General features: G+C 37.9%; 1 protein-coding gene across 2 annotated transcripts in view; it reads right to left on the reverse strand.

Annotated features, from left to right (window-relative positions):
- The window catches only part of MYLK (myosin light chain kinase), a 197,323-nt gene that overhangs the window by 76,902 nt on the left and 108,128 nt on the right, over positions 1 to 12,293 (reverse strand). For both annotated transcript variants that reach the window (XM_066190273.1, XM_066190274.1), the window contains 3 exons: positions 5,949 to 6,086; positions 5,134 to 5,331; positions 3,712 to 3,958 (listed from right to left, as the gene is read on the reverse strand). In XM_066190273.1, coding sequence (XP_066046370.1) covers positions 3,712 to 3,958; positions 5,134 to 5,331; positions 5,949 to 6,086 — 583 coding nt within the window. The remainder of the gene's footprint in view (positions 1 to 3,711; positions 3,959 to 5,133; positions 5,332 to 5,948; positions 6,087 to 12,293) is intronic.

Raw genomic sequence — 12,293 nt, forward strand, 5'->3', positions numbered from 1 at the left:
TTCAGCCCCAAAGAAAGCAACTAATCTACTGGATCACAACTCTATCTGATATAAAGCAGAACAGCACTACTGGCTTCAAAGAGGATGCACTGATTTACCTCACTTGAAGGTTGGGGTGGGAGTGGGGAAGAAGAAAACAGTTAATGTCTGAGAAGACAAAGGCTGACAAAGCAGATGATTTGTTTAAGGAACTGCAGGATGATTCTGAGGTCTCTCATGTTGACTGTATTGCTATAAAGATAAAGGTTTTGCTCAAACAACACAGTCTCTGTCCAGTTCTCATAGGGCTTTTGTTTAGCTCTTCATTTATGATGTACACACTGAGTGAAAGAACATGGAAAAGTCATATTGGGATAACAGGATACCAGCGCCTGCATCACTGGAAGGATGCAAAGGTTGGGAGGGGAAATAGATATCTTTGTTTTAATGAATAAGGAAAAAGATTTTTATTTTCCTTATTAAGCATTTTGCAGGCTGTAAAATGTCTAAATTTCAATAGATGAACTGCAGAAGTGGGTAAATCTGTTCTTTTAATATTTATGCAGCACTATTCCTCTGAGTCTGAGACATAACAGGCTCAATGGAACATCATTAGGATAATTAAAATGAAAAATGCAAATGTAGAGGAATCATAGGCCTGTGTAGGTTTAAAAAAAGGACCAGGAGAGGCTACATTGACTACTCTGCTAAAAGCCAGACTTAGCAGTCTGCTAAATAGCAAAAGGCAAAGCAAAGATGTGTTCTAAATAATGCTGAGGAATGGTAAAACAGAAAGCCAATGAGCCATCATGGATGGATCACACCAGGATCACACTGGGCTGCACGTCCTTGTCAGCTCACTCTGACTAAAGGCGAAAGAACCAGCAAGAGTCAAACAGATCTTTTGTTAAACCCACATTTTTAAGACCAGAGTTTTAATTCCTGAGGAGCCAACACAAAAGAAGAATTGTGGAGGTATTAGGATAGAATTTAGAGCTTAAGAATAATGGAGAAGGAAATTGGAAGATAATTAACACTAGTAGGAAACTATGCCCAGACTAAATTAAAAGTTGGAGGAGTGACTCCCTAAGAGCAGCTATGCAACCTGCTTCTAAAATTAATATGTGAAAAGGAGCTGCACATTTTATTTGAAATGGAAATGATTATGTTTAAAAATAGCCTGCTGACGACTCTGTAAACTCTTTAGTGAATTGATTTATGTTTTCTCAGTTATTCCATATTTTTAATGGACTTTTTAGGAGTTTTGGAGAGAAAGACACAAAACACAGCTCTCTGCCTCTCAGGTACTGTTAAAACTGTTTCTGAATATATAAACAATTCTCAATCAAGCATTCAAGACAATTGCAGCCAGTTCAACAGCTATTTAGTCAAGACTATTTAGTGCTGAAGATTACTACAACTCTATTGCAAACTTGTAGTTCCACAGCTGACTTTTGGCTCCCTGGATATACCCAAGGCTGTTACCTCTCCGTTACTCATAGTACACAATCAGTGCCTAAAAACATATGACTTTCTGTTCCCTGAACATTAACTGGAATTTTACAAATGATAGCAGGGTAAAATGAGGTATCAGCATTCCCTTTGCTCTAATTGCAGCACAGCGTTACTCATTATGGATTAGAAAAAGCCAACATGAATGCACTGATCTTTGTGGGATCCCCAGTTATTTCTCCTGTGAAAGGATTAGGGAATAGCTGCAATTAGCATGTAATCTGCTGTGTTGTTTTCTAGCTACAACTTTACTTTTTCTCCTCCCCCCCAAAACTTCTTCTCATCTACTAACTGGCTGAAATAATTTATTTTCTAAGTGTATGTTCTAGAGTTATCATGTCAGACTTCTGCTTTGAGAAAAGGGCTCCAGTGATGAATTTGGCCTGAGGGATTACCAACTACACCTGATCAATACAGTCAGCTTCCTGCATCAGTCCCAACAAAACCCTCCACAAAGCTCTCTTGGCTCTCCTTAGTCCCCTTTCATTCTTCCACCCCTGAAGTTTTGCTGAAATATCTCATTCTCTTTTCAGTTCAAGTGAAACCACCAGTGTATCAGAGAAGATGTCCATGTCCAGGGCACACACGCTGAAGTGTGGAAATGTACCAGCAGAAGGCAGCAATTCTCACAGTTTCTGCTTTCTCCTGTTGAGGTTGGTGACCTGAATGAAATTGCACTGGCATTTCTAATCCTGACAGAGGTACTGAGTGTTAGAAACACCCCTGATCCCCAAAGGAAAATAAATGCAAGGATTTCTTTAGACCTGACCTGCTCAAATGAGTATTAGGAATGTCCCAGATGACCTGGGCCAATTGCAAACAAGCCAGTTTTGAAACAAGCTAGTTCACAACTTATTGAAGACTACAATATACTGAAGAGCTGATTTGCAAGAAGGTCATAGCACATGTGGCTCTCCCTACTAAAGTGTTATTAATAAGACTTGAAATTGTGTGGAAAAACATTATAGGAAATCTTGATATTCAACTGCTGTAATTTTCTAAAACATCCTTTTCTGGTGAAAAGTGAGTGCCTCATTTGACTTTAAATACTAAAATATACTAAAGCTAGTTTGTGTCTGCCTGTGATAATCTATGAAAACATACCTTCGAGCTAGGAGGCATCTACATAGTGACATATCCATCATTTGGGCCACACTGGTTGGAAAAAAACCCTATAACTATAACAAATTAAACCCATTGTTTACAAGCCAAATAGATTGAGTTTATTAAGAAATTCCCTCCCTCCTTTTATTAAGAAAATATGAGTAATTGATTTGCAAGTAGGCAAAGGACAATTCAGACTAGTGCACCTGGACTAAAAGGTTAGTGTGTGGAGCAAACCAAATAATTTTCTTCCAGTGTAATGGACTCAAATGTCCATGATGATGAAGTTATTTTAATAAAGAAAGGCAAAAAGACTAGCCAAGTAAAGCAACTCCATCTATGCACAGTGAATAGCATGGACTGATAACAGCACTTTAAGGTTTTACACTATGTTTTCTACAACCATATAGGGGATATGTAATCTTCACCATTGAAGGTGGAAAGTGCTGTAGCATTTTCTACAAGGTAAAGAGGCAACAAATCCAGCTCTTCAATTAAAAGGACAGTTATTAAACCAGAATAAAATAGAATTCAATTCAAAACAACTTTTTTAGATTTTGTAGAAATGACAAGATCTTCGAAGCATCAAGGTGCCTCATTTCAAAGATACATCAGCTAAAGGAAACTACAATGTGCATATAAGATTGAGACATTTCAAACATGGCCAGGAAACACTTTTTCCCCTTTAAGGTATGGATCTTGTGTAACAGCTGTCCCTGGACAGGTTGTTTCCATGGAAATAGACATCCTTACAAACACCTGGAGAGATGTCAAACATGATAAACAATAGCTCCAAAACTCAGGACATTGATTGTGGTCTTCCTTGCTAGAAATTGCTTCCCATACTGCTGCCACAAAGCTTTCTTTTACAGCATCACAAAAAGAAACCATACTGCTTTGTCCTTTCTCTTCTGACTCTTCTTGTGTTTCCTCTCTTCTCTTGGAGTTTTATTAGTTCTTTTTTATCCCTCAGAAATATTCTGTTCCTTTAGTAACCTAATGCTTCACTTGAATAGGATGGAAGACTCCTGTCTTCTTCAAGCTGGAGTTTTAACTTGAGGGTAAATAGAATTAATTGGTCAAAGGGAAGAACCTTCTTTTTCACAGCAAACATACCTGAGCTGGATTTCATATTGCCCTGCATGACGAGACTGCACATTCCTCAAGACCAGTGTGAAGATGTCTTCATTCTGCAGGATTTCGCATGCTGTTCCCGGCGTTATTTCTTTCCCATCTTTAAACCAGTGGACAGTGGGGAAAGGATCTCCAGCAATGGCACAGGATATCAGGACATTTTGCCCAGGAGCTGCTGTCACTGATCTCGGTTTGCTAATGAACCAGGGCTGAATACCATCCTGAGGTTCTGGAGTTTACAAACACAGTATACAAATCAGAAGAAAATGCCAAGCTTGAATGTCACCACTAAGCTAACGAATTTCAGGGAAAGCAATCACAGGCAAGGAAAGTTATTTTGAACATGCAGGGTATAAGTTTTTAATGTGAAAATAAGTCAGACTTTAATTTTGGAAGTAACATGTGTTCAGACTAAAATTAATCATTTACTTGGCACTTCACTGGCTTGATCCAAGCTTATATTAAGAACAAAACAAAGGGACATTAAAGCTGCCCTAAAAGGAAAATTGGAGATTTGTCCTTAGAGAATATGGGTAGGAATAGCTTTAAGGGCAAGTAACAGTACTATAACTGCTGTGCAGCTGAGAGCTCATGCAATAAATCATCATTAACAATTACAGAAAATTGCATTTATTATAGAAGTCTGACCCCAAGGCTGGATCTCAGGGGGGACTGGAAGAGAGAGGAAGGTCTGAATTCCGAGCACACAGTAACAACAGACTAAACAGCTCTCTCAAACACTGCAAATAGGATATTCTACATTAAAAATAATAAAAGTGATTCCCACTAATTCTCAGTAGTGACTGTGAGGAAATGTCAATATTCAGTAATACTATAAGTCCCTGTCACAAAGGCAGTGTGTGCCCAGTCACGGGCAGTTTGTGGGGACTTGAGTGTTTGCTGTGGGGTTGACATCATGTGAGGAGATTCAAAGCCAGATTTTTTACAGCTAGTTCTCAGATTGCAGAAATCATGTCTTCCTTACCTTCTACCACTACAATGCTAGCATTAAAACCAGGATACCTAGCTCCAAGATAGCTTTTTCAAATACTAAGGACTTCAATTTGAAACAAAAACATACTAAAAGGTTTACTTTAATCCATAGTTAAGTAAGCCTGATAGTTAAAATCTGAAGCTGTGTTTAGCAGAAGTTTGCACTGTCCCTAGAAATAGGACTCAGGAATGCATTTTTGAAATAGTAACATAATGTTCCAGAGTAAAAAAGATTTTTTTAAAGCTGCTTCTGCTCAATATCCTTTTTAATTCAGATGCAGAGACTGAGAATTTGAGTGTTCTTCACAACAAACCTTATACACACTCATGTGTTTTACATAGATATTCCTCCAGCACATTAGAATAATAATTTTCTTTCACCATTTTATAAGGTGAAGAGGAACTTCATACCTTGAACTGTCAATGTAGCCTGTGTTTGACTTTCTCCTACTTCATTCCAGGCTTCACAGGTGTATTTGCCTGTGTCTTCAGGAAACACCTCCTGAATATACAGACTGTACTCATTGCCTTTCTTCTCAAAGTGGAAATCTTCTGTCTCCTGGATTTCTTTCCCATTATGCAGCCAGATAATTTCAGGAGATGGGTTAGCTAAAAAAAAAACAATTAACAAAAATCTGAGACACACACAAAACCCCACCATATGTCAATTAAGAAAAGGAACAACTTTGGGATTTTTTTGCTACCTGATTCTGCAATTTTATCTTCAAAACATTCAGGAATTTTCGTTATTAACTCTATTTCAATGCTGTGTAATGTGAAATACTTCTTGTGATTAAAATACAAATGAATAAGGGAAGCATGTACACAACAGAGAGGGAGAATGAGTTCCAGACACCACAAAGGTGGTTGTTAAGAGTATCTGATACCAAAGTTCATACCAGGACTGCTCTTTTTGCAGCAGCTGACAGGAATCAAATCTTGTTTGGTTCACAATAAAAGCTATTACAAGTCCACTTCAACAAGAAGACCCATATTAAACTTATATCATTCCAATGAAGAAACACTTCTACAGGTCTGAACGTGTTAACAGTGGACAATGTCCAGCCATGCTGAAGATCACAGTAGACCAATCTAGCTTTTAAAAAAATGCTTCCTAGAAATATTATTTCCAAATGCAAAAACACCTACTAAAAATATGGAAAAACCCCACGCACTTTGCAGCAGGATTTAAATTTTTAAAGTAATACTGTTCTACAGCTACACACCTGATACCTCCACAGTCATTATCACTTGACTTCCATCCATTACTTTGAGGTCAGTCAGGCCTTTAAGGAAGATGGGTGCAAAAGTCTTGTTTAACTTTGCAGCCTGTGCACTCTCTGCCTTCTTGCTGCTCTTCTTTTCTGTGGAGTCAGAAAAAGAACAAAAGGGGTCTCTTACTGGAATGTTCATGACAAACTTTAACTGACCTTAGGCTCAACATGCTTTGGAGACAGTGGTTTTGCTTCAGCTCTCAGAATCAAAAACAACTGAAACCACCTAATATAGTTGTTTTTCCTTGACAGTATTCCAAGCAGAAAGACAAGAAATAGGAATGGAACTGTCCTCCTTCTGAGGATCCTCTTAAATAGTTGTTAAGAGGTATCAGAGAGTATCACTGAGAAATTGCACTCATTTTTTCCCAAGTACACATGCTCAGGTGGAAAAAAAAAGAAAGAAAAAGGAAAAAAAAAAAGAAAGAAAAAGGAAAAAAAAGAAGAAGAAAAAAAAAAAGGCAAAGTGAAACCACCCAAAAACTTGTAACCAAAAATTCAATGCCTGTAATCACTGTAAAATTAATCTGAAAACCCATGGGGATGTTACAAGTTGCCATTGTTGTGATTGATTAGTTAGAAATGTAAGCTCATTACAGGATTTGTAACTCTGTAAGAAATTACAAACCATTGAGATTGTCAGATGGTCAATATCCAATAGGTTTGAGTTCACCACACTCCTCTCCTGTACTTCACTTCAGTAATTGATTGATGATGGGAAAGAATGAAACCTGAGGTTGTTGATATATATCACAAAACACACTGTTGGATTAGGGCTTTTAAAATTTTTCTTCTGAGGCTGTATAATCGCATGCTGAGGGAATTTGGAATTAAATAATTCACTCTTAAGTCTATCTGTGATATGTTGTTTCCAGTAGCCACAGCCATTCAGAGGCTATGAAACAAGACCATTTAACTGTGATCTATATGGTGCACTAGACCAGGAGGTCTACTCCTGCTCTAAAAACCTGAGCAAAGACACTTCTGAAGCCCAAGCAGTGATCATGACCAAATGCAAAAAGTCATAAATATTTATTGGTCCCTTGGATACACTTTTTGTTTGCTTTAGCTTGTGTTCAGACCTCTTACGTCTTGGTCTTTAAAATTCCAACCCTACATTCTATCCACATGTGAAAATATTTTCATTTTGCTTATCACTACCTTCAAAAATTTCAAAGGAATATCAAGCACATCCAAAATAGTATTACAGCAACAGAAAGTGCCAGGCTGGAGAAAAACCACAATTCATAAAATTAGTGATTATTTAAAAAAAAAGATGGCAAATCACTGAGAAAGCCCACTGAACCTCCTGGAGGTAAAAAGTTAAGTTTGCACTGGGGTAATTTCAGCTCAACATTAATTTGGAAGCAGCCTGGAAGGGAAGTTTTTCCTCTTGTCTAGCAAAGCTTTTTCTAGCCAAAATCTTGTCTCGCTGGCTCATGCCACGGGTCTTTTCTTGGCACTGAGTGGGGAGACATTGATGCATGTGAGAATGGAAATCTGGGACCTGAGCGAGACCCATTTGTATTGGTGCTATGGAAGCACGACTCCGAGGCTGATTCACCATCAGACCACATTGATCAGTCTTAGGGCTTCCCCACAGCACCTGCTTGGAAGTGACTAATGCTGTACAGAAAATAACTGGTGAAACTCATCTACAGAAATAAACTCCTGTGGTTCACCGTAGCCCTCTGTTTTGTAATATTTACTCAGAGAAAAAGCTTCAAACAACTGCTGTACTAAGCAATATCAGCACATGCTCCTTCACTGCTCTAATGCCTTGCAGGAAATTCCCTGGTCCCTCAAAGTGAAACTTTGTCTCACAAAATGTGGGGGAAAGAAGAAATCTACATAATGAAAAAAAGGAGGAAAAAGAAGACAAAGAAAGGAAGAAAAGGAAAAAAAAACACAATAAAATAGTAAGACAGGAAATAAACATAGGGGAAAAAAAGAATGAAAAGGATTAAAAAAATGTTCTTATCCTTTTTTACTGAAATAACTGATAACACTGAAAATCTAGAAGGCAGATATACAAGAAGAGGAAAGCAGAGAAAGAAAAACAAAGACAGAGGTGTGGCTCTAGACCAACAAATCTTGTGTCTGATCAGGAAAGTTCAAGTCTTCAGAGAAGGACAGGCAACAAAAAAAGCGGAACCAACTCCCACAAAGTTTAACAGTGACCAGGAAACAAATTTGCTCATAGTGGTTCTAGCAGCAATTCTCTCAAAAAAGCCCTGGTACAAACAGCATCAAGTCTGAGCAGCGCTCCATATCCCTCACAACTGGCCCTTTGCTCTGTGGGACACACAGGCCTTCTTCATGTAGTCTAAATAAACGGATTTTTATAATCAAGGACGGCAATACAGTATAACAGCCTCAGCTTATTAAAAAGAAATGTGTGAGCAACTACAGAAGAAGCAGAGAAGAATCATTTCCCATAAGGAATTTTTCTGCAACGCCAACTCCTCCAAAACCTGTGCTGCAGACATAAAAGATTCATGTACTGGAATAAAACCACCTTGCACAGGGCTGTGGAAACATTACATGCAAGCAAGCAAGTAATTCACAGTAATTGCATATATGAATCACAAACCCCCAAACATTCAGGCCTCAATTTTTCAAGTTATCTCAGACAGATGAATCCTATGGTAGTGAGGAGACCCACTGGTATGAGGGACATCAAGATTTAGTGGGGGGGCAGGCATCTGCTCCAAAAAGAGCAAACTGTGGGACTGAAAGGATGAAAACCAACTTGCCACTGCTACTGATCACTGCTCACTCTTTGCAAGGGAAGCTGTCAAATTGAAATGAGGGGGGCCAGAACCTGCCTCACCACTGCACAAATCTTAAAAAATAATAGTGCTTACACTAAATTTAAGCACTGCATAGGTTTATGCTGACCTCCTGGATGAAGACCAGTCCTGTGCTTAAACAGAAACAGGATGGCAAGTATCAAAAAAAAAAAAAAAAAAAAAAAAAAAAAAAAAAAAAAAATAGAAGTCTGTGGAATGCAAGGCGTAAAAAACTTTAAAGAATAGAGCTTGAGTACAAGAAAAGTTACTGGAGAAACTAAAGGACTATTACATTGGAGGGAATGAATGTAATCATGCAGAAGAACATTAAGATGGATCATTAAATCCGAAATACTGAAAACTCAAGGCTTAGTCCTGGGAGAGAAAAGAAAAGCAGCTTTCTGAAAACATTCCTATGCTTGTAAATGTACCATATAAAATGCACATACACTTTGATTTAGTCCTTGAAGTTCAGTCCTTTAGTCCCTGAAGAACCTGATTTCTCAATTCCTGTTGTAAAGCGGGAGTAAAAACATCTCCCTGTGTATTGCTGCTGTTCTTTGGAGCACAGGGGAAGTGAAGACATTTCTTTACCAAGAGATAGAAAAATCTGTTGCACATAAGAGCTCAAAATTTAGAAGTCATCATAGCTAAAGCAACCAGTGTTCTCACACGAATGTGTGTCATCGAGGACACAGCAAATATATGGCTAATAAGTCTGACTTCATGGCAACTTGAACAGTCTTTCTTCAAAACACAAGCTTTGCCCCCACCTGTAAAAAAATATATTTTATATTTTTAAGGGGATCCCTAATCTTATGCTACTGTTGTTTAGAAGTGTATGGTTATCAGTAGCATTTTGTACCAATAATTTAATCAGAATATCACAAAAATCATCAAATATTTCTTAATGTAGCAGCAACAATTAAAAAGACTAGTTCTAACCCATAAATGCTATTTCATTAAGAAACCACAGGGCCTCATGTCATGTAATTTTTTTTTCCTTTACTTAAAATTTGATGTTATGGACTTCTTGACTTAGAAAAAATTAAAACGACCTACTGACAACTTTAGTTTCTCACAGATGTTTTACACAGGACAACACAGTCCATTTTAATTCTGTTATTTAGTCTAAAATCACTGCATTTTCTCAGAAGGGACAGATAAAATCATGCGGAGGCCAAATTACAAAGGCTGAATGTTAACTATTTTTAAATTCTTCTGAAGCTTGTAAATGCTTTTAGTTGTTTATTTATGATAGCACTATGCAGTGACTCAGTGTTTGTCTAATAAGTGCTTTAACATTTCACAGTTTTACGATGAAATAGCAGCACTCTACATATAATATACCTAAGGGCTCCTTCAATTTTAGCCTTATAGGTCTTGTTTGGAAAAACAGCAATAAAATTGATTTAGGAGTGAAAAGATGGGATGCTAATCATTTGAAATTAAGCAAATAACTCCTGTTCCTATTTATGTCAAAAAGATACTGTGTGATTTTACTTCCTTTTGAAAACACCTGGCTTTATTTTAATAGTAAAATATTTAAAGGAAAACCATGCACAAAAAACCAGAATCTGTTTGCAAAAGGGTGGCTTCAAAATGTGCAACAACCATATTAGTTCCCACTCTCTGGCCACTGCTAGGTGCTTGCTGGTTTCATACATAAGGAACAAAATCCATGACCTGCACTAGGAAAATAGGTGGGGAATAGTAGTGAAGCAGATATGAAAACAGGACACAAATAAGCAAACCACACAGAAGGTCCTGGCCAGGATTAGGGCTTGCTTTCCCTCATTCCTCCAAAGTCACTTTGACCCCAAACTCTGCTGGGGTTCAAAATCCATATGCTCACTGGGAGCTCTGGCTTCAGAGCACAAAGCAAAAGGACAGAAGGGAAGGAAGAAGGCAGAGGTAAAGTTCCCAGCTGAGATACTGCAAATCACTGTAGGTCTGGCTGAAACATCCTCTTTCGTAACACTGCGGGGTGTTTCTGCTGCCAAAACTACGGACAATAAAAATACAGCGCATCTGGCACCAGAAAGGAAATCTGGAACCTAAGGAAAATTTTGTTTGACATTAGCATATGGGCATGACCTCATTATGCATCTATGCATCCTCAAGCTTATTCAACTGGATGTGAAAAAAGAGATCTGATCTCTGTCTATTATGTTAATGCTCTCTAATCGCCTATAGCCATTTAATAGCTCCCTCATCACTCTTAATTCTTATTGCTCTCACATAGGAGTAGGTTCATCTCTAAGAATGAAAACAAAGAGTATGAGAGTCAACACACAGTTGCTAAATTTTTCTGTCAGTTAATTTTCTCTGTCCCTTTCCCTTCCTCAATCAGCTTCTGCTAGTGCACTCAATTCCCCTCCACCCCTGTCATGGCGAGGCAGGCCCTGGGGGACATCAGGGTGCCCTACCTACTGCTCCCATAGATGGGCTTGATAAAACACGGGTACACTTCAGCGACTTCTTTCCAGACCTTGAGTCTAGTTTACTTTATTGTAGCTTACAAAAGCTGCCATGATTTTACAACCACAGCTGTTGGTTTCATGCAGGCCAAATCGTGTAAGATAACGTGGAAGAGAGCTATGATTTTCTGAAAGGCGAGCAGTTTTTGCACAGAGCCGTAGTCTGGCACAATGTGTAAGCCCAGCTGGAGCCTTTCTGGTGGACAATGGTCTCTCTGTCATTTCAACAGGTTTTTGATAAGGTGTTACACAGGGTAATAGATATAAAAGTCCACCACAAGGATTGCACTTTCAAGTTTCCTGGTTTTTGCCTCTACTCAGGCTTTAATATTCAAGAATGTTGGGAAACAGTAAGTAATAAGATGCACAACTCAGTGGGAAACACAGCCTGGGAGACCAGAAATAGTAAACAAGGCATGTAAATGGTACTTTCTATACCCACATATATTTTCTACAAAGCGAAGGGAATATAGACTTTTCCCACCACATTCCGTTACCCCTGAGGGTTCATTTTTTATTAGAAAGACACTATAATAAGCACAAAAATCTATGTTTTAAAAAGCCACTTACTGCATTAAATCCATAGAGATTAAGGAGAATTTAAACTCCTTCAATTTCTTAGGAAAAATACAGATTCTCAGCATATTCAGATGGCAATGGGAAAAGATAAAGTCCTTTGATGTAAAACTATTTCTATTAATCTCTTACTCTGTGTCCCAGTATTTGTGTAATCAATAGTAAGATAATCTATCTACAGTGACTATATCAAAATTTAGATTATTTAGTAACCTGTATAATTAGAAATTTAAGGTGATAAAAAATGCTTTCCTTTTATTTGAATTTTCTCAATCCAAATTTTAAGCGGTCCTTACATAAATTTAACCTCTGCATATCTACAGACTGGAAGTTACTGCAAGAGGAGTCATAACGTTAGCTGTGAGTCTAAGCCAAAATAAACTTGAATTTTGTAAAATCTTGACCTGGATCAGGACTTAGGGCTCGAGCATATTTTTAAACATATTTAT

This window comes from Chamaea fasciata, unplaced genomic scaffold, assembly GCF_029207755.1.
Source record: "Chamaea fasciata isolate MVZ Bird 193981 ecotype frontalis unplaced genomic scaffold, bChaFas1.0.hap1 SCAF_8, whole genome shotgun sequence".
Classification (NCBI taxonomy): Eukaryota; Metazoa; Chordata; class Aves; order Passeriformes; family Sylviidae; genus Chamaea; species Chamaea fasciata.